A 22,002-nucleotide genomic window follows, 5' to 3' on the forward strand; every position below is an offset into this window, starting at 1 on the left:
GAGACGCATCAGAGGCGGGGTCCGGGCCCCCACCCCCGGCCCAGATCTGCTCCCAAGGGCCGGGCCGGCAGGCAGGCGCAGGGCACGGGCCGGGCACCCGTCGGCGGCATCCAGAGGTGGGCGTGGGGTGGATGCTCTAGGGGTGCAGGCGACGGTTCCCTCGGTTCCGGCCCGGGGAAAGCCCTGGTACCCTGAGGTCCACTTCCGGGGTCACAGGTCACTCGCTTTGGGCTCCGCGCTCGCCCCGCTTCTGCGGGAGCCGGCCCAAGGGGGAGGCCGGAAGAAGGAGCCGCGAGCCGCCAACCTGCAGTGGCGCATGCGCCCAACGAGCCCAGTTGGGACCCGGAAAAGGAAATCCTGGCGGCTTGAATGCGCAAGCGCAGGGAAGTGGTGGAGCGGTAAGAAGCGGGAGAGTTCTTTGGGCGTGCGCAAAGTTCAGGTCTAAGGAAAGGGACGGTCCGAAAGGTAGAAGCGCTTGGGCGCATGCGCACACCTAAACGTTGCCAATCCAGCGGAGACCACTGGGCTGAACCCGAGGGATAGTTGAGGGGCCATCGAGTAACGGCGGAGTTAACTGGCGCAAAATTCTCCCAGTGAGTTACAAGAAGCGGGGAAAAGGATGGAGGCGCGGATCTCCCTTGGCTAAAGCGACAGTTCGCTACGGGAGCACGCCCCTCTAGTTCCGCCCTTTTTAGCGATGGACCTGAAACCTCACGTGCTACCTCTACTTCCAGGTCAGAGTTCAGACTTAAGATTGTAGAGAGCGTTCAGGAACAGGCAGGAATAGTCGAAGTAGGATAGCGTCGTTTTTCTTAAAGTGACAGGCTCAAGGCAATTGGGGTCAATCCAGCGGTTACGAGGGCGGTTTAGCTATTCTGAATCCAATCACTGAGTAAATTTCTTGACCGCAGTTTCAGGTTTCCGCCCCTTCATGGGGAAGAGGCATGAATAAGTGGATTGTTTCCCAGGTGAGGGAAAGAGGAGAGCCTTAGACGGCTCGTTCCAAGAGCTCGAGGTGCAGCCAGTTCCGTCCTCCTTGTCTTACCCACCCCCATCCTACTAGCTCTGCAAAGCTGAGCTTCTGGCCCCAGTTTCACATACGAAGAGAATGAGGCGCAGAGAGGATGGGTCACACAGCCCTGCAACTTCGGAGCCAAGACCAAACTCGGGTTTGCCCCTCTCCCAAGCCCGGTTCTTTGCCCCAGTTTTGCTGATGCGGATGTAGAGAGTGGGGATGGCCCGTCCTTAGTAGAAACCAACTTGGACCCTACACCTGCTGTCATGGGGGATCGGGGCTACCCTTCCCCACCTTCTGCCTCTCATTGCCCGCCTACCCGGGAACTCCCAGGCCCAGTCGCCCCGCAGTCTCTGGGAGGGGAGCGGTGCTACCCGCCCGCGTCATCTGATGCTGTTTCCTGCAGGAGGGAGAACAGCGGAAAAAAGTGAAACTCCACCCTCCACCTCTGCCTCCCGCCCCCGGGGCCAAAGTACAAAGGGAGGAGGAAGAAGGGAACGGGGTTGGAGCCATCGGGTTGAGAGAGCCCAGCCGGGAAGAGGCAGCTTGGCCCAGCTAGAGACACTCCAGCCAGCCCCTGCGCAAAGAGACCCAACTGGAGTCCAGGCGCTGCTCCTTGCTGGCCCCACCTTACACTTGGCGGGTGCAGGAGCCAAACTCCCAGGACTGCTCCAGACTGAGGGACGCCCGGGCCCCTCTGTGCCAGCCATGGTGAGACGCCGGAGGCCCCGGGGGCCCACCCCCCGAGCCTGACTACACTGCCCCAGGTCGCCTTCCTCCGGAAGCCCGAGATGCGGGGGGCCGGGAGGCGACACTCCTGGCTCCCCAGAGAGGCGTGGGTCTGGGGCTGAGGGCCAGGGCCCGGATGCCCAGGTTCCGGGACTAGGGCCTCGGCAGTCAGCAAGGGTGGGGACCAGGGGCACCCAGGGAAGGTCCCCCACACCCACCAACGCCAGCTCCCAGCCATGGAGCCCTTGAAGAACCTCTTCCTCAAGAGCCCGCTGGGGTCATGGAACAGCGGTGGCAGTGGGGGCAGTGGGGGCGGCGGAGGTTGGCCAGAGGGATCCCCGAAGGCGGCAGCTTATGCCAATCCTGTGTGGACAGCCCTGTTTGACTACGAGCCCAATGGGCAGGACGAGCTGGCCCTGCGGAAGGGCGACCGTGTGGAGGTGCTGTCCCGGGATGCAGCTATCTCAGGCGATGAGGGCTGGTGGGCGGGCCAGGTGGGAGGCCAGGTGGGCATCTTTCCGTCCAACTATGTGTCTCGGGGCGGCGGTCCGCCCCCCTGCGAGATGGCCAGCTTCCAGGAGCTGCGGCTGGAGGAGGTGATTGGCATCGGTGGCTTCGGCAAGGTCTACCGCGGCAGCTGGCGAGGCGAGTTGGTGGCTGTGAAGGCAGCTCGCCAGGACCCCGATGAGGACATCAGCGTGACAGCTGAGAGCGTGCGACAGGAGGCCCGGCTTTTCGCCATGCTGGCGCACCCCAACATCATTGCCCTCAAGGCCGTGTGCTTGGAGGAGCCCAACCTGTGCCTGGTGATGGAGTATGCTGCCGGCGGGCCCCTCAGCCGTGCCCTGGCTGGGCGGCGTGTGCCCCCCCATGTGCTCGTCAACTGGGCCGTGCAAATTGCCCGTGGGATGCACTACCTGCACTGCGAGGCCCTGGTGCCTGTCATCCACCGAGACCTCAAGTCCAACAACAGTGAGTTTTGGGGAGCACGGGTGGGAGCACGGGTGGAGGGTGGCATGGCCCAAGTACACACCTACTGCCAGCTCTCAGCTGAGCCTACCTGGGGATCTACTAGAGGCAGGAGTTCCTCCCCTAGGGGAATCTGAGTTGACCAGGGGTGCCCATGGACTCACACTAGCCCCAAAGCAGGAGTCCCAGGCACCCAACAGAGTCCTTCATGCCCCATCCCCAGAAGGAGTCCTTGACCCCAGCTCACAGCTGCCAAGTTAAAAAAATTGGAACCTCTCACGTGGACCTTAAGCAACTTGCCTAACCATGGCCACTACCTCAAGGAAGGAGAGTGCTGGATGCTGGCACCCTCTCATCTTCAGGGAACTCCCCTGAAGTTCACCCGTTGTCCTGTTGGTGCCTCCTCCCCCCTCCACTTGTGGTGGGCAGCTCCTCCAGAACAGAAATCTCAAAGGGGGAAAAACCACCCCCTTCCCCTCCCTGCCCCGTGGTGGTCAAAGCTGGGGCGAGGGATGGAATTCTGGCCCCACCCCTCCCCCCCTGGCTGCGTGATCTCTAGCTGGTTATTTCAACTCAGAACCTCGATTTCAGACTCTGTAAAAAGGGAGTGATCTGGAGGGTGAAACGGCTTAACAGGCTGGGCATCCGATGCCCAGCACACAGTGGGTCCTCAGCCATGGGTGTGGATGTTTGGAGGCTGGATCACCAAGAGGGTTTTGCCTGGAATCAGCACTTGGGAGTAGGCGTGGCGGGGCTAAGAAAGACTCAAGCAGTAAGGCACTCCATCTCCAGCCATTTCAGGTCCTACACACTGCCCAGCCTGGGCCCAAGACAAGCAGGTGACGGGTTTGGAGGGCTTTCTGAAGCAGACGAGCTTCACACCAAGCCCAAAGCAGGGAGTGTTCAGAAAGGTACCCAGTTGGATGCAGGGCCTGACAAGAGCAAAGGCAAGGAGGCAGGCCGCAGCACGGTAGTGGGGACCTGGGCTACGCCTGCTGGGGGCTGAGGTGCAGCTGTAGAGCAAAAGGAAGGGCCGGTGAGGTCACTGGAGAGGCACGGGTGGCTCTTGGAGGGGTGCGCATGGATATTTTGAGCCTCCTGGCCTGGGCTGAGCATGGATAAGAGGCTTGTGGGGAGCAGAACACCAGGGCCCAGTGATCTCCAGGTCCTTGCCAGGGCCAGAGGGACCTGGGGAGGCCTGCCAGCGACCCCACCCACTCCTCTCATCCACAGTAGGGGGCAGATCCCACCTCTCAGCCTCCCTCCTGGGCCCTAGCCATCTAGGGACCCCCACTCCCTGCCCCAGCCTGAGGGGGATTCCCCGAAGGCCTGGGGGGAGGGGACTCCCGTCTTCTGTTTTTCCTCCAGTTTTCTTTCCAGAAAAAATGGAACAATAGCCCAGGCTCCAGCTCCCCACCCTCCCCACCGCTTCCTGCGTTTCCTGCTGCCCCTGGGCCGGCTTCCTGCCCCTGCTCCAGCCTCTGCTCTCTCCCCAGCCCAGCTGCCTGCAGGGAAGGAAAGAGCTGGGGGTAGGGGGTTTGTGGGAGAGGAAGGAGCCAGGGATTGCGCCCCTACTCCCCCCACCCCAGTTCCCTCCCAGAGTCTGGGTGGTGGTGGTGGGAAGGCAGGGTGCCCTTAGCCTCGCTGAGCCTGGCCTCCCACCTCGCAGACCCCAGTCTTAGGCCCGGGCTGCTGTCTGCGGCATTGGCGGGGGGAGTCCCTGGGATGGGGGGAGCGCAGGCAGGAAACAATGGCGTGATTTTCCTGGACAATGGGGGCCTTGTGAGGAAGCCTGGCAGGGAGAGGAGGGGGAATTCTCTAGGCCCACGAGTCACAGGACTGACCAGCCAGCCCAGCCTGGGCCTGACCTCCCCCAATTCTCCACCAAAGGACCCCCCCCACCCGCCATTGGAGACCTGAGCCAGGCCTCCCAGAAAGGAGAAGTAGGGACCATGGGAGGGAAGCGGAAGAGGCGTAAGCTGCCTAGGCCACTCCCAAGCTTCACAGAGGCAGCCCAGGAAGGGGGCTGGGGGCCAGGTCCCTTTCAGAGGCCAGGGAGCCCTAAGGGGATGCTGGGAGGGGGATCTCTAGCCCCTTCTCCTCTGAGTGACCCCTGACCGCCCCATCCCCAAGGTCTACATCAGACACCAGAAGAGCAACTTGGGTTGGAACAAATTCAAGGCCCTTGGAGAAAAGCAGGGGACACGGAGGTGAGGATAAGGCTTCACAGGTGTTAGGTCAAGCTGGGGGGTAGGAGGCGGCAGAAAGGCCACCAATAGAAAGAAGTCCTGAGACTTTGAGTGAGTTGCTGCCCCTCTCTGGACTTCAGATTACCTGACCAAAAATGGGAGGCTGGCCTCCCAGCTGGAGATACTGGCGCAGAAGGTGTTTCACCAGTCCGTGAGGTACCACAAGTGGCTAGAGACTTGACTGAGAAGCAGCCGTGAAGAGGATGGGTGGGTCCTGGCAGCAGAGGAGGCGGGAGTCCCTCCCCAGCCCCAGTACATGGATCCCTTTGCCTGGTCCCTCTCCAGCTACCTGCCCCAGCCTGCTGTGGTTCTTCTCTGGAATGAACTTTCGCAGAGCTTACTGAACGGTCCAGTTCTGAGCCTTCAGCAGCCGGGCCAGAGGCTGTTGTGAAGCTGGAAGTAAGATGTGATAGAGGTTGGAGGAGAAAGTCAATCTGAGAGAGATTAACAGCAGAATTGTTAGGACAACTGTCAGATCCTGTGCGAAAGCTTTAAAAAGCGTGATCTCGCTGGACTCGCCTGGCGGTCCAGTGGTTAAGACTCTGCGCTTCCTCTCTACAGGTGGCACGGGTTCCATCCCTGGTTGGGGAACTAGGTTCCCACATGCCGCTTGGTGCCGCCAAAAAAAAAAAAAAAAAGTGATCTTGTTTAATACTCATGATGACCCTCTGAGGTGGGTTTTGTCATCATGCTCAGCTTTAACTGTTCAGTACTCAGCCCCAGTTTGGCTAAGAGGAGAGGGTAGATTGCAGGATCATTCTCTGAATTTTGAGAAATTGTGGGAAGATTTGCCAGGCATGGTGGAAGGATGAAGATGGTTGTTAAAGGCATATAGACATCAGGTAGGACAGCTGATGGGCAGCTGGATCGACTTCTGAACTGGAGCTCCCAATGTGGGAGGTGCCAGTGAGGAGGGGGCAGCTGGCACCTGGGAGAGTCCAGGACAGCCTGGGGGCAGTGGGCCAAGGTCAAGGGGAGGCCAGGCTCTGAGGAATGCCAGCATTGAAAAGGCTAAGGGTGGGGAGGCCCTGAAGGAAACAGCAAAAGCAGCCAGAGGTCCTGGGAGCCAAGGACAGCAGGGAGGGGTTGAGCAGCAGTGCCAGATGCCCCCATGAGGCCCAGAGAGCTCAGCCAGCAGCAGGATCAGGAGTTGTGGCTTTAGACCTAGAAAAGCGAATACCCAGCTTCTGTCACTCCTCTGAGAAGTCTTCCCTGACTCGCCAGACTGTATTAGGTGCCCGTGTCCTCTGCCCCCACTACGGTGCTGTCACTCTGGGCAGGACTGCTGAGAGGTGTGCCCTGAAAGGACGTGTGTTCAGAAATGTCATTGGCTTGGATGTCACTTGTCTACAGTGCAGTTGGCTATAACCAGGAAAGTAGAGAGGCCTCTTCCGAACCTTGAAAATTCTATGATTTTGTCCTCTTTTTATTCCTCTAAAACTTCTCTCCTTTGAGCCATGCTTTTCCTGGTGAGAGATTTGCAAGCTGCTGCTTCTCCTCTCTGTACAGAGTATGGTGGCCCCATTTGGGACAAAGCCATGAGCCCTTGCCACGTCTATCCACTACTACATTTGTCCCAAACTCCTTTCTAGCCAAGAACCACCACTTTCTTAGACCCCTTTCTCTCTCTTCACATCCAGCTGCATCAGTGGATATCTTTTGGGATCTTTCCCCTGGGAGCGGGCTGCGCTAGCCACAATGGGACATGGACACCAGGGGTCTGTAGTGCCTGCTGGGCTTCCTTTCTCACCAGGGGGTTCCCTCCTGCTCCCCACCCCGAGGCAGGTTCTGATTCACACTCCTGCCTCAGCAAAATGACAAGACACAGGTTTCTCTTGAAATCAAAGTTACAAATGCTGAGAGGCTGCCATATTGCCCACTTCTTTTTTTTTTTTTTTTTTTTTTTTGGCCACACCGTGGCATGTGGGATGTTAGTTCCCCAACCAGGGATCGAACCGTGCCCCCTGCAGTGGAAGCGTGGAGTCTTAACCACTGGACCACCAGAAAGGTCCCCATATTGCCCATTTCTACTCCATGCAGTGTTAGGAGAAAGTTAGAGCACTGGCTTTGGAACCACACAGACCAGGTCGTGGCATCTGCTTTATTTGCACATGCCCTTGGTTAACTCAGATTATTGCTCAGTTTCCTCTTCTGCAAAATGGGGATAATGATGTCTGCCTCATAGATTTTTTGTGTGTGTGAGTGCTAATGCTGAGTGTAAAATGCCTGGCCTCTAGTAACCCCTTGGTAAACGTTTCCCAGCATTGTGCTTATTGTCTGATTCTACCCCAACCCCAGCTGTGAGCTCTCCAGGGCAAGATTGAGACCAGTTCACCTCGGTGCCCCCAGTACCCAGACAGGATGTCTGTCAGATGACAGTTTGCTCCCAGCTCCTCCCTTGTCCCCACCACCTGAGCCTGGAGCACCACAGCCCTTCCTCTCTTCCCCAGTTCTGCTGCTGCAGCCCATTGAAGGTGACGACATGGAGCACAAGACCCTGAAGATCACTGACTTCGGCCTGGCCCGCGAGTGGCACAAAACCACGCAAATGAGTGCTGCAGGCACCTATGCCTGGATGGCTCCCGAGGTTATCAAGGCCTCCACCTTCTCTAAGGGCAGCGATGTCTGGAGGTGCGACTGGGTGGAGGCTGGACAGATATGGGGCTGCAGAGGGCAGAGGTGGCTGCCAAAATCTTGGGCTGGGCAGACAAGCAGAGCCCAGAGGGAGGGACACAGACCACTGAGCTCTTGGCTGCCTTGGGATGAAATGGCAACGAATAAGTAGAGGAGGGGACATACACCCTTTGTCTCACCCACAGTTTTGGGGTGCTCCTGTGGGAACTGCTGACTGGGGAGGTGCCCTACCGTGGCATCGACTGCCTTGCTGTAGCCTATGGAGTGGCCGTTAACAAGCTCACACTGCCCATCCCATCCACCTGCCCCGAGCCCTTCGCACAGCTCATGGCCGGTAAGGGGATGGGGCAGGAGGGTGAGGGGCAAGAGCTCCTTGGCCCAGGACATATCCACTCACAGACCCCTTCTTATCCTGTCCCCCCTCCACTCCGTTTCCCCAGATTGCTGGGCGCAGGATCCCCACCGCAGGCCCGACTTCGCCTCAATCCTTCAGCAGTTGGAGGCACTAGAGGCGCAGGTCCTGCGGGAAATGCCGCGGGACTCCTTCCATTCCATGCAGGAAGGCTGGAAGCGCGAGATCCAAGGCCTCTTTGACGAGCTGCGGGCCAAAGAAAAGGTGGGAGGAGTCGGGGTCCCAGGGTTGGAACGGGACGCCGGGAAGGAATGTCTCCCCGGTTTCCATGGGGCAGAAGGTGGGGGTGAGCGTCTGAGACCGTACCTGACTGACTCCACCGCCTCCACTGTCCCGGGCACAGGAACTACTGAGCCGCGAGGAGGAGCTGACCCGCGCGGCGCGTGAGCAGCGGTCACAGGCAGAGCAGCTGCGGCGGCGCGAGCACCTGCTGGCCCAGTGGGAGCTGGAGGTGTTCGAGCGCGAGTTGACGCTTCTGTTGCAGCAAGTTGATCGCGAACGGCCGCACGTTCGCCGCCGCCGCGGCACCTTCAAGCGCAGTAAACTCCGCGCGCGCGACGGCGGCGAGCGCATCAGCATGCCGCTCGGTAAGGGGCGGGTCCCAGCACGCCGCCCGCCATTGGCTTCGTGGGCGAAGGGGTGGGGTCAGGCGGGTGTGCTGGCCACACCGGGATTGGTCTAGGGCGTTGGTGGGTGGGCCTGTGAGCTGAGGCTGGAAGGGGTGGGGCCAGGAGTGTGTTTTCGTTTGTGGGCGGGTTTTGGCGGGAATATTTGCATGTCGGCCTGGGAGTGGCTACGGCCGGGAAGGGGCGGGGCTCATGAAAGTTCTGAGAAAGCCGAGGGTGTGGGATGGGCCGCCTCCTGGGAATCTCCGACTCCCCTGCGCTTCTCCGGGTAGAGGTCTACTTTCCTTACCGAGAGCCTGGGACCCAGGAAGGCAGTGAGGCCGACCCCAGTCACCCAGCCACTGTGCCAGGCCCTGTTCCAGCACTGCCTGCGTGGCCTGGGAGCTGCCGAGGGGCCCTGCGGGTTAGGATCCAGTCTCTCTTTCACCACAAACCTGCGCCCTGCTTCCCCCCCAACCTCAGACTTCAAACACCGCATCACCGTGCAGGCCTCTCCCGGCCTGGACAGGAGGAGAAACGTCTTCGAGGTCGGGGCTGGGGACTCGCCCACCTTCCCCCGGTTCCGGGCCATCCAGTGTAAGAAACTTCGCCTCCCCTTGCCCATGCCCTTACCCCCAGACCTTATCCTTTTGTCAGTCAAACCTTATCTTTGGAAGTAGATCCTACACACTGTCTCCTCCTCTTCCCCCCTGCTCCCAGGCTCCCTCCCCTATCCGTCTAAACTGGTACCTCTAAGTTCCCCAAGCAGCATGCATTTTACAACTTTTTTCAGTCTAGCAATTGTATGACACTATGTCCCATTCATTTTCCTAAACACTTTGCTAATGTTAACTTAATTCCTCACAAAGACCCTGTGAGGTAGATGTCCTTGTTATTATATAAGTTTTACTGATGAGAAAAGTGAGAAAAGTAACTGCCTAATGCTGCACAGCTAGCAAGTGGCAGAGTCAGAATTCAAACCCACGCAGTTTGCTGCAGTGGCTGTACTAACTACTAAGCAGCAAATGCCGGGTGAAGAAGGACTAGATGAGATGCCTCACTGCCAGTCCCAGGACCCTACACCCACCTACCCCACCCCAGTTCTGTTCAGATTCTCTGTGGCCCAAAGCTCACCCTGGGAATGGGATGGGGCCCAGCCTGACCCACATCCCACCCCCATCCTCCAAGAAGTTGCCCCTGGAGCTCGATTCTCATGATGGGAGGACAAGGATCAAGGTTCTTGACCTCAGCTCAGACTCCTTCCATTCCCCCCTCCCCCTGCCCGCCACAGTGGAGCCTGCAGAACCAGGCCAGGCATGGGGCCGACAGTCCCCAAGACGTCTAGAGGACTCAAGCAATGGAGAGCGGCGAGCATGCTGGGCCTGGGGTCCCAGTTCCCCCAAGCCTGGAGAAGCCCAGAACGGGAGGTGAGTGCCTGAGTGCCACCCACCGAGTGTCTTCTGCTTCCCAACAGTCCTGAGGTTCACGAAGCACAACTCCCTTCTTGTCCCCTCACCAGGAGAAGGTCCCGCATGGACGAAGCCACGTGGTACCTGGATTCAGATGACTCATCCCCTTTAGGATCTCCTTCCACACCCCCCATGCTCAATGGTGAGTGTCCCTGTCTCCCCCCAGCAGACTATTGCTGCACTCCTATGGGTCCCATGGGGAGGCTACAAGAAGCCAGCCTGCAAGGCAGGCCATTCCTAGAACTCAGGTCTGACCCATCAGCCCACAACTGAGCTGGATCCAGCCTAGGCCTCAGGGACCCTATTCAGAGCTGGCCTGCAAGAGGGCTCTCCCCTGGCCCTGTGGCAGCTGCTGTGCCCTCAGCAAGCTCTAGGGAAGACAGGAAAACAAGGAACGGTGCCCCCCATTTGGGACCCAGGGGAAGCTGGGCCGAGAGAAGAGAAGGAAACTGTGCATGTGGGGTGGAGCTAGACAAGTGGCTGCCACACTGTGCTTCTCAGAGTCCCTTCTGGGGAGCCTGTAGGTGGAGAAGAGGATAAGAAATCTGAACAGGTGGGGATCTAGGGCCGACTCACTGCATCTGGGGCAGTTCTGGACTTTTCTGTTTTCCATAATGGCAATAGCACTTACTGTGTGTCAGGCATTCCATCCAAGCAACAATGTCATGAGGAATTATTATAGCCATTTGAGAGATGAGAAAACAGAGGCTCTGCGAGGTAAAGTAATCTGCCTAAATCCCCCAGCTAAGGATTTGAACCCAGGGAGACTTTGACTCTCATGCTCGTAGTGAGCTTTCCCAGAAACTTTCACTTGAAGAAAGGGTTTCTCACATACAAACTACTTGGGAAGCTAGGGGGTTAGCAGAAACTGGGGCTCCTGTGTCAGAGGGACAAGGGCTCAGCTCAGCACTGACCAGCATTGGCAGGGACTAGAAAGTTGCAGCCTCCCTTGCCCGTGGGTCCCTTTAGAGCCCCCAGCTGTACCTGCTTCTCACAGCCAGAATATAGGACCTGGCTTAGCTGTTATCAGACCAGAGTCCTATTCAGCAAACAAGTTAGACTCACTCCTCTCACCCCACCCAGAGCGTCACCCCCACCATTACCTGAGCTACATTTCACAGTAACAGCAACAGCAAACGTTTATTGGGTCCTTCCTATGTGCCATTTTATAGAGGAGGAAACTGAGGCACAGAGAGGTTAAGTGGTTTGAAATAGGGCATACTGCAGAACAGGTATTTGAGCCCAGGTCTGACTCCAGAGGCAGGGCCCTGGAGCCCCGTCTGCCACACCATTTTCTGCTCCAGCAGTTGCATTGCCCCAAGCTAGCTATGCTGCAGGCACTGAACTGAGAATTGGAAGGCCAAGGGGGCTGCTTGGAGTCACCTGCTCTAGAACGTCCCAGGCCAGAAGGGTCAATGGAGAACTTGAGGTCCTGTTAACCTGGGTGTGTAGTCTGAAGGAGCCCCTGACCATATTCTGCAGATCCATTTGGCCTTACCCTCCCTGAGCTCCCACGAGCAGGGACACAATGGCCTGGACCCCATCTTTCTCCCGCTTGCCCTCTTACCTAAAAGGATATCACCTGTCCCAGCCTAGCTGCTGGCTGAGCACTTGGTTCCCCTCGTGCAAGCCCACCCTCCAGCCATCTTGGGCCCACCCACGAGTGCATGACCTTGACCTCCCAACCACCCACAGAGTGAAAAACCTGGCTAAGAATCAAAGACCCTGTGAGACTGTCCCAGGCATTAGCCACACCACCGGGGAGCCCCGTCTCCCACCCCTTGTCCGCACCTGGGCGTTCTGGCCCTGGAGAACTGGTTGCAACGAGTGGCAGATTGGTGGGCGCAGTCAGCCTGCACTGACAGCAACTGCCCCGTGAAGCTTGTTGCCCTGGAGCCACTAACTACCACGTGGCCGTGGCCGTGTCCTCTCTGTGAGGCCCCACAGAAGCGATTTCACCTTCATCTCTGGGTCAAGAATGGTTTTTCTGCTTTCTCCTTAACAACAGGGTTGCCAACTCTTACCGCCAGGGAGCTTAGAGGCAAATTAAAATCCTTGCCGAGTTACCTGGGGCAAGTCGCTTACTTTTGGGGACCTGTTTCTCAGAATATCGGCCTCAGGAACTTCTTTCCATTCTTAGTTTGTGTGCTGACCTCCAGCTTCACTTAACTTTGTTCCATTTTTCTTGCCTGTTTTAAGCATGTTTTTCCCCTGTTCTGTTTAAACTCACTGTAAATGATCAGTTTCTTCACCTGTAAAGTAGGGTAACAGCAATCACCTTACGTGGTTGTCACAAGGATTATAAGGAATGGACTCTTCCATCAAACATGTATTGACATATATTATGAGCCAGGCATCAATGTGCTAGAGATCAACACTGCCCTGACCTCGGGGAGGGCCTAGTCTGGTGGAAAAGCAGACTCAGAAATAAACAAGGACAGTAGGGAGTAGTACGTGGTGGGATGAGGGCTGTACAAGGCAGAACATGAGCAAGAACTGCACAGGTTACAGGGGATTCTGGCAAAGCTTCTAAAAGAGGAAGCTTTTCCTCTCCATTCTGTTTTCCTACTCACTTCACTTCTGATGGCTGGGGGTTTTCCCCACACCGACCAATTCTGAGACACCAGCTGGGGGTCCTACAATCCAATCCAATTCGAACACTGCCTACCTGGAGTTCGTTTGTGGCAGACCCCACAGGTTAAGGGGTCAGGCCCACAGGACTGCCCCTCCCCACTTCAGACACCAGTTGTAAGTTCGGGTTGTCACCTGTGCTCCCCACCAACCAGCTATAAATCAGAGGTCCCCACGACCCCCTCGTCAGATCTGATAATTTGCTAGAACAGCTCACAAAGCTCAGGAAAGCCATTTACTTACTAGATTACCAGTTTATTAAAAAGGATACAGGTCAAGAACAAGCAGATGGAAGAGATGTGCAGGGCAGGGTATGTGGGAGGACAGAGTTTCCACGCCCTCTCCAGGCACACGCTACTTTCCCAACACCTCCACTGGTTCACCAACCCAGAAGTTCTTGGAACCCTTTGGCTGGGTTTTTATGGAGGCTTTGTTACGTGGACAGGATTGATTGATGAAATTGTTGGCCATTGGTGATGCGATTCAATCTCCAGCTCCTCCCCTCCCCAGTGCAGGTGGAGGCTGAAAGGTCCAACCCTCTAATCACATAGTTCGTTCCCTTGGCAACCAGACCCCATCCTTAGGAGCTTTCCAAAAATGACTGCATCACTATGAACTGAGATGTGGTTAAAAGAGCTCCTTATGAATAACAAAAGGTGCTCCTTTCACCTTTATCATTCTAACACTTAGGAAATTCCAAGGGTTTGGGGAGTTCTGTACCAAGTATGAGATGAAGACAAAATATATACTTTTTTATAAATCAGAATGTCACAGCTTCACAGAGGATGTGACATCTCAGCTGGGTCTTGAGTGGTAAATAAAGGATCACTGAGAGAGGTGGGGAAGGTGTGCTGAGCGGAGGGAATAGTGTGTGTACAGCCGTGGGGCCCACCACACCTGAGGAAGAGGAATCCTGGCTGGAACTCAGAGGGAGAGTTGAGAGCCAGGGACTCACAGGCCTGAAGCAGCAAGTGGGGTTCAGGCCTGCATCCCCTCGGTCTGTGGAGCCCAGTGCAGCCCCAGCACATGGGCCAGCAGATGCTTGTTGAATGAATGAGTGAAGCTGGAAAGGCAGGCAGGAGCCAGTTCAGGAAGGGCCTGAAATTGATGGGGGAGTTTTTAAGCAGACTTGTCTTTAGCAGATTTGCATTTTAGAAGGCAGTGGCCACTGCAGGGGTGGGGTGGGGTGGGGGTATAAGAGTCAGAGAGATGGGGGGAATTCCCTGGCGGTCCAGTGGTTAGGACCCCTGTGCTCTCACTGGCAAGGGCGCAGGTTCAGTCCCTGGTCAGGGAACTAAGATCCCGCAAACCGCATGGTGTGACCAAAAAAAAAAAAGAGAGAGAGAGATGGGGTAAGGGTTGTGGCTGAGGACAGGGACCCCAAGCAAAGTCCTGGTCCATAGCAGAAGCTCACTTTTCCCAGCTTTGCATCTCTTCCTCTGGACACCCAGCCCGGTGCTCCACTCCAGGCAGGCCCAAGGAAGAGAGAGAAGGCTTTGAAACCCAGACAAGGAGCTTAGACTTGCTTCTAGTGGCAGTGGAAAGCCATGGCAGGTTCTAGAGCTAAGGAGGACCTGACAAAATTGGGGTTTGTGGGAGCGCATCACAGACTGCCCTACGTCCTCAGCGACAGGTTCCCCAGACCCACCCCAGGTGGTCTAGAACGGAGTCGGGCCAACCCTAGGCCCACAGGTTAGGACACAGATGTCCTGAAATCCAGGGCAGTTCAGGCTTAGCTGAGCCCTTAACCTCTCCAAGCCTGGGGCATGAGGATCAGACAACATAACGCCCCTAAATCATTCAGCTCAGGCCTGACACAAACAACTCATCTCTCTGAGCCTCAACTTCCTCATTTCTGGAATAGGGACAGTGATGCGTGCCTCTCAGGGCTGTTGTGTACATTGGAATTGACCCGTGTGCTACCGCTGGAGGGGGGCGGGCAAGCAGAAGGACCAGGGCTGCCCAGCCAGGAAGGAGGTGGGCACAGAGCACGGGTCCCAGACCTGTCCCTGGACCCCTCCGGATATCCACTGAGGCCCCAATCTGGCCTCAACTTGCTTGCTGGTGCATCCCCTGCCTGTCCTCCAGCCCACCCTCCAGGTCTGGGCTCCAGGGCACCTGGTTGCCTCCCAGGCCTTGCTCCTGCTGGTTCCTTAGACTGCGATGCCCGCCCCGCCCCGCCCCGCCCCTCCTGAAAGGCCAGAATGTGTGTCTGCTGGGGGTGGCGCGGCGGCCTGGGAGGAATTGGACTGGCAGAGCAGTGGAGTCAGGGAAGCTGTCGGAGGGGAGCGGACGTCAGTCCTTGTTCCAGGGCCGCCGAGGGGTCCCCCCGAAGTCGGCCTAACCTTTGTACCCACCACCAGGTAACCCCCCGCGGCCGAGCCCGGAGCCCGAGGAGCCGCGGCGGCCGGGCCCGGCGGAGCGCGGCAGCGGCTCCGGGACGCCCAAGCTGATCCAGCGCGCGTTGCTGCGCGGCACCGCCCTGCTCGCCTCGCTGGGCCTCGGCCGCGACCTGCAGCCCCCGGGGGGGCCGGGCCGCGAGCGCGGGGAGCCCCCGCCAACGCCCCGCGCCCCGCTGCCCACTCCGTCCCCCGCCGAGCCGCCCCCCTCCCCGCTCATCCGCTTCTCCCCCGAGATGCCGGACGCCCAGGCCTCCCCGCTGAGCCCCGACGCCCCCGGCTCGCCCTCCCCCGCGCCCCTGCTGCTGGAACTGGGTGTCCCCGCCGGCCAGCCATCAGCCAAGAGTCCCCGGCGCGAAGAGGAGAGGCACGGTGAGTGGCCTCTGCCTGGTGACAGAGGGGAGGAGGGGCTGGTGGGGACGTGCAGGGCAGTACGGCTGGGGCCACAGCTGTCTGCTGGACCCCAGACCGCCCCCTCAGGGCGATGAGGATGCACCGTAGGGAATTGAGTTCCCCGTTCTGCCATCCATTGGGGCGGGGAGCGGGGGCCGGGCCAGGCCAGTTGTGAGATAATAGAAATAATGAAAATGATGACGCTAGTGAACTCCTACTGGTTGCTTACTTGTGCCAGGCACTGTTCCTAGTGCTTTACAGAGGTTGCCTCATTCAATTATCGAAACAAGGCTGTGAACTAGGTACTCTGGTTATACCCATTTTTTAGATGAAATATCAAGGGACTCCAGGCTCCCACTAATAAGTGGCCGAGCTGGGATCCAAGCCCAGGTCCCTCTGCTCCAGAGAATGTCTCACTCTTAACTGCTACATAGTAAACAGATGCGCCACCAAGCATGAAGGGCCGTGGAAGCTATGAGTCCCGTAACTCACTGTACAGATGAGGAAACTGAAGCCCAGAGCAGGGCAGTGCCTCCTGGGGACACCCAGGAGTTGGTGACTGCCTGACCTCGGCCCCCTCCTCCTCCCTTCATAGGAAGCGCCGTCTCGCCCCCACCAGGGATATCACGCTCCGCTCCTGGCACCCCAGGTACCCCACGCTCACCGCCTCTGGGCCTCATCAGTCGACCTCGGCCCTCACCCCTTCGCAGCCGCATCGACCCGTGGAGCTTTGTGTCAGCCGGGCCACGGCCTTCACCCCTGCCCTCGCCACAGCCTGCGCCCCGCCGGGCACCCTGGACCTTGTTCCCAGACTCAGACCCCTTCTGGGACTCTCCACCCGCCAACCCCTTCCGAGGGGGCCCTCAGGACTGCAGGGCGCAGACCAAAGACGTGGGTGCCCAGGCCCCGTGGGCGCCAGAGGCAGGGCCCTGAGTGGGCCGGGCTGCTCCCCATGCGCCCACCGCCCTCCAGGAGCCTCAGCATACACTGGAATAGGAGCCGGTCATGCCTCTGTAGCTGCCTTGGTTTCGCCCAGGGACCCCGCCCCCTCTGGGGGTCAGGAACACTACACTGCACAGGAAGCCTTCACACTGGACGGGGGGCCTGCACCCCTCCACACCTGCAACGTGTGGGTCCCCCGACTTACCCGCCCCACTGGGGCCCAACACTGTACCCAGCTGGTTGGGAGGACCAGAGCCTGACTCAGGGAATTGCCCCCAGGGGTGGTGCAGGGAGGAGGGGAGGTGCAGGGGAGAGGGGCCGGCCTTAGCTGTCACCAGCACTTTTGACCAAGTCCTGCTACTGTGGCCCCTGCCCCAGGGCTTCGTGCCTGGGCCCCCCTGCCCCGGGGGTCATCTGGGGCCGGGGCTCTCTGGGTGCCTTCCTGCTGCCCCGGCCAGGGTTGGGGCCATGGCCTTGGGATCCAATGAAGCCAAATAAACTCCCCAAGCTGTCTCCCCAAGCACAGCCTGCCACTTTCTTGGGGGGTAACCAGGGGATCCAAACCGTCACATGACCCTGGTGACCTCATGCCCTCAGCACAATGGCAGTTGGCCTGGGCCTAGGCTGGGAGGCTCTGCACCACATCCCTCTCCTGGGATCAAGTCCGCTTCATCATCAGGCACTCAAGGCCCTTCTCAGCCTCCCTGGCACCCACACGCTCACTAAGCCTTTCCCACCATTTCAAGCAACTGTTTGCTCTGATTCTTCCTGTTGCTGGGTGGTCCCGGCTTACCCTTAAGGCCCAGCAACAACATCGCCTCCCCTGGGATGCCCTCCCGGCCATGCTGCTCCCACCCCAGGCAGCTCGCTGAACTCAGGAGCCCACAGCCCTCTGGGTGGCATCTTGGTGGTTTGTCCTGGGTTTGTTTCTATCCCGTGGTCTGGACACGGGAGGGGGTCCCCCACCCTGACACCTGGCTCCACTCAAGCTTCTCTTAATGCCACGGGGTCCTGCGGACTACCCCTCCCACACCACGCCCTAGGGCAGTGGGCCCTGGGCTCAGCCACTCCATGGTTTATGGGTGTCGGGGTCCAGACTCCCTCTCCCCATCCCCTGCGCACTCCATGGCAGCCAGACCTACTGTGACTCCAGTGTTCACCAGGGTGGGGACTCAGGAGGGCTGGGTGTGAAGAGTTCTCAGGAAGCGCTCAGAGTGGAGGGAGCCTCATCTGTCCAGGGCGCTCTGGGCATCCTCCGCTCCTGTCTGCACCTCACCACCCTGCCCCACCTGCCCCATCCCAGGTCCCACCAGCCCTCTCCCCACTCCACAGCCCAGGCCGCCACCTTTCCATCCGGGATGCCTGCACTAGCCCCCTCCATAGGTCCCCTGAGCCACATGTCCTCAAGGCCCTGTGTCTCCGCCCCACCCCAGGAGGCCTCTGTTTTTCTCATCACCCTAGCTCTTTCCCACCTGGCCTGGCCTCTTCTCTTCCCCAGCTGAAATGTCGCTCCTCAGAGGAGCTTTCCAGGTGATGTTCCCCTCCCCCAGAACTCTCCCCCATTACCCAGGGCCTTCCCTTCAGGGAGCTTACGATGATATGAACTTGTCCTGCGTCCTTGCTAACAGGTTTCTTGTGAGAACACCAGGAGGGCAGGGACCTGGTCTGTCCTCTCCCCTAACATCATCTGGGTCCGGGCACCTGCTGAGCGGGTGAATGGGGTCTGTGACTGAGTGAGCTCATCCTTGAATAAACCACCACAGTGTGACTGGGAGCCAGTCAAGTTACCTTTCAGGGTCTCGCCTTCCTCCATCCCGCCCCGGACTGCCCACCACCCGGCCACCCAGCTTTGGCGAACTGGGCAAAAAACTTCTTGCCCCAGAAACGGGGAGGAGTTATCCAGCTCACCTCCTCGCCTCACCCTCCCAGCCCCACTCATCCCAGCTGCTGTCCCAGGCTTCCCTCCCTCGCCAGCCACCCACGCTGCACCTCCTCCCAGACCCACCCTGCCCGGCCCCTCCCAGGTGCCTGTGGTGGAGCAGTCGGCTCCCAGGGCACCTCTGATGGACTCCGGCCGGCACACCATGGGGGCTCTGAGGCCCTGGGCCCGATACGGGCTACTGGTTGTGGCCCACCTGCTAGCCCTGGGGCTTGGGGCTGCAGTGCTCCAGGCCCTGGAGGGACCTCCAGCACTCTGGCTCCAGGCCAACCTCAGGGCCGAGCTGGCCACTTTCCAGGCCAAGTACCGGGCCTGCCTGCCACACAGGGCACTGGAAGAGCTGCTGGGCACCGCCCTGGCAGCCCAGGCCCACGGGGTTTCCAGCCTGGGCAATGGCTCCCAGGCCAGGAACTGGGATCTGCCCTCGGCCCTACTCTTCACTGCCAGCCTCCTCACCACCACGGGTAAGGCCGCCAGGAGGCCAGGCAGGAAGGGGCTCGAGGCCATTGCTACCTGGGGTCCCTGGGGGTGCAGCCCTTCCCCCAGCCCCAAAGTGCTAGACAGAGCCCAGGCCTTGTTAGGCCTGTCATCACAGCTGGGGCTCCCCACACCAACACACCCCAACTACTGCCTCAACTTCAACTGCCAGGAGGGGTGTGGGCTCCTCAGTCCCACCCCCAGGCACCCTTTGAGACCCAGGAGAGGTGCCCAGACCCCGCAGGCCTGAGGCGAGACTGGGAACATGAATTATGGGATGGATTCTTGGATGGAGGGAAATGGAGTGAACCCAGGGAGTACAGGAGCACCATCCAGAAGGAGTGTGAAGGAAGGCTCCTGGGGGAGGAAGTCCCCATAAAATGGTAGCCAAGGCAAGAAGGCACAGAGATAGACACAAAGGAATTCCTGGCAGAGGGAACAGCATGTGTGAAGGCCCAGAGAAATAAAGCAATGGGACCCACAGCCCTGGAGGGGTTTGTCTTGCAAAGTGTCTGAATATTTTTTTTTTTTTTTTTTTTTTTTTTTTTTTTGCTGTACGCGGGCCTCTCACCGCTGTGGCCTCTCCCGCTGCGGAGCACAGGCTCCGGACGCACAGGCCCAGCGGCCATGGCCCACGGGCCCAGCCGCTCCGCGGCATATGGGATCCTCCCAGACCGGGGCACGAACCCGCATCCCCTGCATCGGCAGGCGGACTCCCAACCACTGCGCCACCAGGGAGGCCCTCTGAATATTTTTTAAAGGCCATTTTCCATCTTCTTTTTCAAAATTTTTATTTATGTATTTATTTATTTTTGGCTGCGTTGGATCTTTGTTGCTGTGCACAGGCTTTCTCTAATTGCGGCAAGCGGGGGCTACTCTTCATTGTGGTGCGCAGGCTTCTCATTGCAGTGGCTTCTCTTGCTGCAGAGCACGGGTTCTAGGTGGGTGGGCTTCAGTAGTTGTGGCATGTGGGCTCAGTAGCTGTGGCTCACGGGCTCTAGAGCACAGGCTCAGTAGCTGTGGTGCACGGGCTTAGTTGCTCCGCAGCATGTGGGATCTTCCCAGACCAGAGCTCAAACCTGTGTCCCCTGCATTGGCAGGAGGACTCTTAACCACTGAGCCACCAGGGAAGCCCCATTTTCCATCTTCTTTTGGAAAAACTGGGAAATCTATTTGCACTGAGCCAGAATCCTTGTTGGAGTAGAACAAGGCCTGCCCTGGGGGGAGAGCACATGCTCTCCAGTCCACCCCAGTCCCCACCACTCCCTTTTGTCTTACTTCTGACTCCTCTAGGTATTTGTGTTTACAACCCTGGACCAGCCGACCCTGTTCCCCCAGCATGCCCCGCTCTTTCACCTCTCCCTGCCTTTGCACACGCTTTTCCAGCCTTGAGTGCCTTCTCTCATGTGCACTGCCTCTTTTGCAGCCCTTCGTGTCAGGTGTCCTGACTGGTTTTCCTGCCTGCCTTCCCCACTGGAGCCTGGGAAGACTCTGATTCCAGCACAAGGCCTGGCACCCAGGATAACTTGATATACCTTTGGGGAATGAAAGGAGGGATAACATTTCATCTGATGGGTTTGGAAGTGGGAGTCAAGGGCAGAGCTGAGGAATCTCTCAGGAAGCCAGGCTGCCTTGGGGTAGGACAGCAGCTCTCAGAACTGTCCCAGCTACAAGAGGCCTGAGGGGACTGTCTCTTTTAATCCTTTCTTGTTCTAGAAAATAAAAGAGTGGCCCGGAGAGGTTAAGGGACTTGAGTAAGACCCCAAGTGAAAGAGGAGCAGAGCCACACAGAGCCCCGGCCTGAACAGTTCCGGCGATCTCGGCCACCAGAGGGCAGCCTTCTACCGGAGGGAGGCTAGAGGAAGTGGGTACCCGGCAGGCACCCCACTCAAGTGCTCATTACCCATGTCTCTCTCCTCTCCAGGTTATGGCCACATGGCCCCACTATCGGCAGGTGGAAAGGCCTTCTGTGTGGTCTACACGGCCCTGGGGCTGCCAGCCTCCTTAACACTTGTGGCCGCACTGCGCCACTGCCTGCTGCCTCTGCTCAGCCACCCGGGTGCCTGGGTAGCCATCCACTGGCAGCTGACGCCGGCCACAGCTGCGCTACTGCAGGCATCTGGACTGGGCCTGCTAGTGGCTGGTATCTTCGTGCTGATGCCCACACTGGTGCTGTGGGGTCTGCGGGGCGACTGCAGCCTGCTGGAGGCCATCTACTTCTGCTTCAGTTCACTCAGCACCATCGGCCTGGGGGACCTGCTGCCTGGCCGTGACCATGGCCTGCGTCCAGTGCTTTACTACCTTGGCCAGTTCGCACTTCTGGGTGAGTCCAGCTGCCAAGGAGCGTGACGGGAGGAGAGGAGGGAAGAGGAGCCTGGACTACAACTCCCATAAGCCACTGGGGGAGGCTGAGCCTCACAGGTTGGAAGGACCCTGCCCCAGGGCAGGGTGTGAGAGGTTTAGTCCCAGGTGCTAAGAGAACTGTGAGCGCTGGTCACTCGCTGGGAGGTGAGTGGGGAGCATCATCAGCACCCTGAGAGCTGCCCTAGTAACCTCTCCTCCCCAGGTTACTTGCTCCTGGGGCTCTTGGCCATGCTGCTGACCGTGGAGACATTCTTGGAGCTGCCCCAGGTCCGTGCCATGGTGAAGTTCTTCAGGTCCAGGGGCCCTCTGAACGCTGAGGACGAAGATGGCATCCTAGGCCAGGATGAACTGGCTCTGAGCACTCTGCCACCCTCAGCAGCAGCCCCAGAACGGGCCCCAGCTTGCTGACAGGTGTCAGTGATGAAGTTGAGCTCCTTTCAGGTGGAGAAGCCTGAGGAGGAAGCCATCGGGAGTGGCTGGGGAAGCCTCTGGGGGTGGGAGGGGAAGGGATGGATGTGAGGACCTCAGGGAATAATGTGTTAATAAAAAATAAAACGGGCAACACCGCCGACTGTTTTCGTCTCCTTTCGAAATGGGACTTCCCTACAGCCGATCAACAACGCCATGGTCCTTCGAAGGCAGAGGTCAAGCCTCTGGTCTGGCCTCCGCCGGCATCTGAGAACCTCAGCTCCACACAGCCCCAGTAAGGATCGCAGACAACCTTATCCGCCGAGACCCCACCCCCTTCCGTCTATTGAAAGCCCCAGTCGTCCTG

At 58.7% G+C, this 22,002-nt stretch overlaps 2 protein-coding genes across 4 annotated transcripts; both read left to right on the forward strand.

Annotated features, from left to right (window-relative positions):
• The first annotated feature begins 501 nt into the window (after positions 1–501).
• Positions 502–16,584, forward strand: MAP3K11 (mitogen-activated protein kinase kinase kinase 11). 3 transcript variants are annotated; one of them, XM_082627026.1, is made up of 11 exons: positions 502–1,169; positions 1,422–2,716; positions 7,413–7,593; positions 7,782–7,930; positions 8,037–8,212; positions 8,352–8,595; positions 9,097–9,210; positions 9,905–10,040; positions 10,133–10,224; positions 15,077–15,484; positions 16,101–16,584. In XM_082627026.1, the coding sequence occupies exons 2-11, from the start codon at positions 1,981–1,983 to the stop codon at positions 16,436–16,438; spliced, it is 2,574 nt and encodes an 857-aa protein (XP_082483152.1). In that variant the 5' UTR covers positions 502–1,169; positions 1,422–1,980; the 3' UTR covers positions 16,439–16,584. The 3 variants fall into 3 exon arrangements, with proteins under 3 accessions (XP_082483152.1, XP_082483153.1, XP_082483154.1); XM_082627027.1 differs by having other exon boundaries at positions 502–734; XM_082627028.1 differs by having other exon boundaries at positions 542–593.
• Positions 16,585–18,510: 1,926 nt separating this feature from the next.
• KCNK7 (potassium two pore domain channel subfamily K member 7) lies at positions 18,511–21,892 on the forward strand (the record flags this gene model as incomplete). Its single annotated transcript, XM_082629180.1, has 3 exons — positions 18,511–18,850; positions 20,788–21,186; positions 21,430–21,892. The coding sequence occupies 3 exons, from the start codon at positions 18,511–18,513 to the stop codon at positions 21,633–21,635; spliced, it is 945 nt and encodes a 314-aa protein (XP_082485306.1). The 3' UTR covers positions 21,636–21,892.
• Between the last annotated feature and the right edge of the window lie 110 nt (positions 21,893–22,002).

Source organism: Mesoplodon mirus (genome assembly GCF_964341445.2).
Source record: "Mesoplodon mirus genome assembly, chromosome: 7".
Taxonomy (NCBI): domain Eukaryota; kingdom Metazoa; phylum Chordata; class Mammalia; order Artiodactyla; family Ziphiidae; genus Mesoplodon; species Mesoplodon mirus.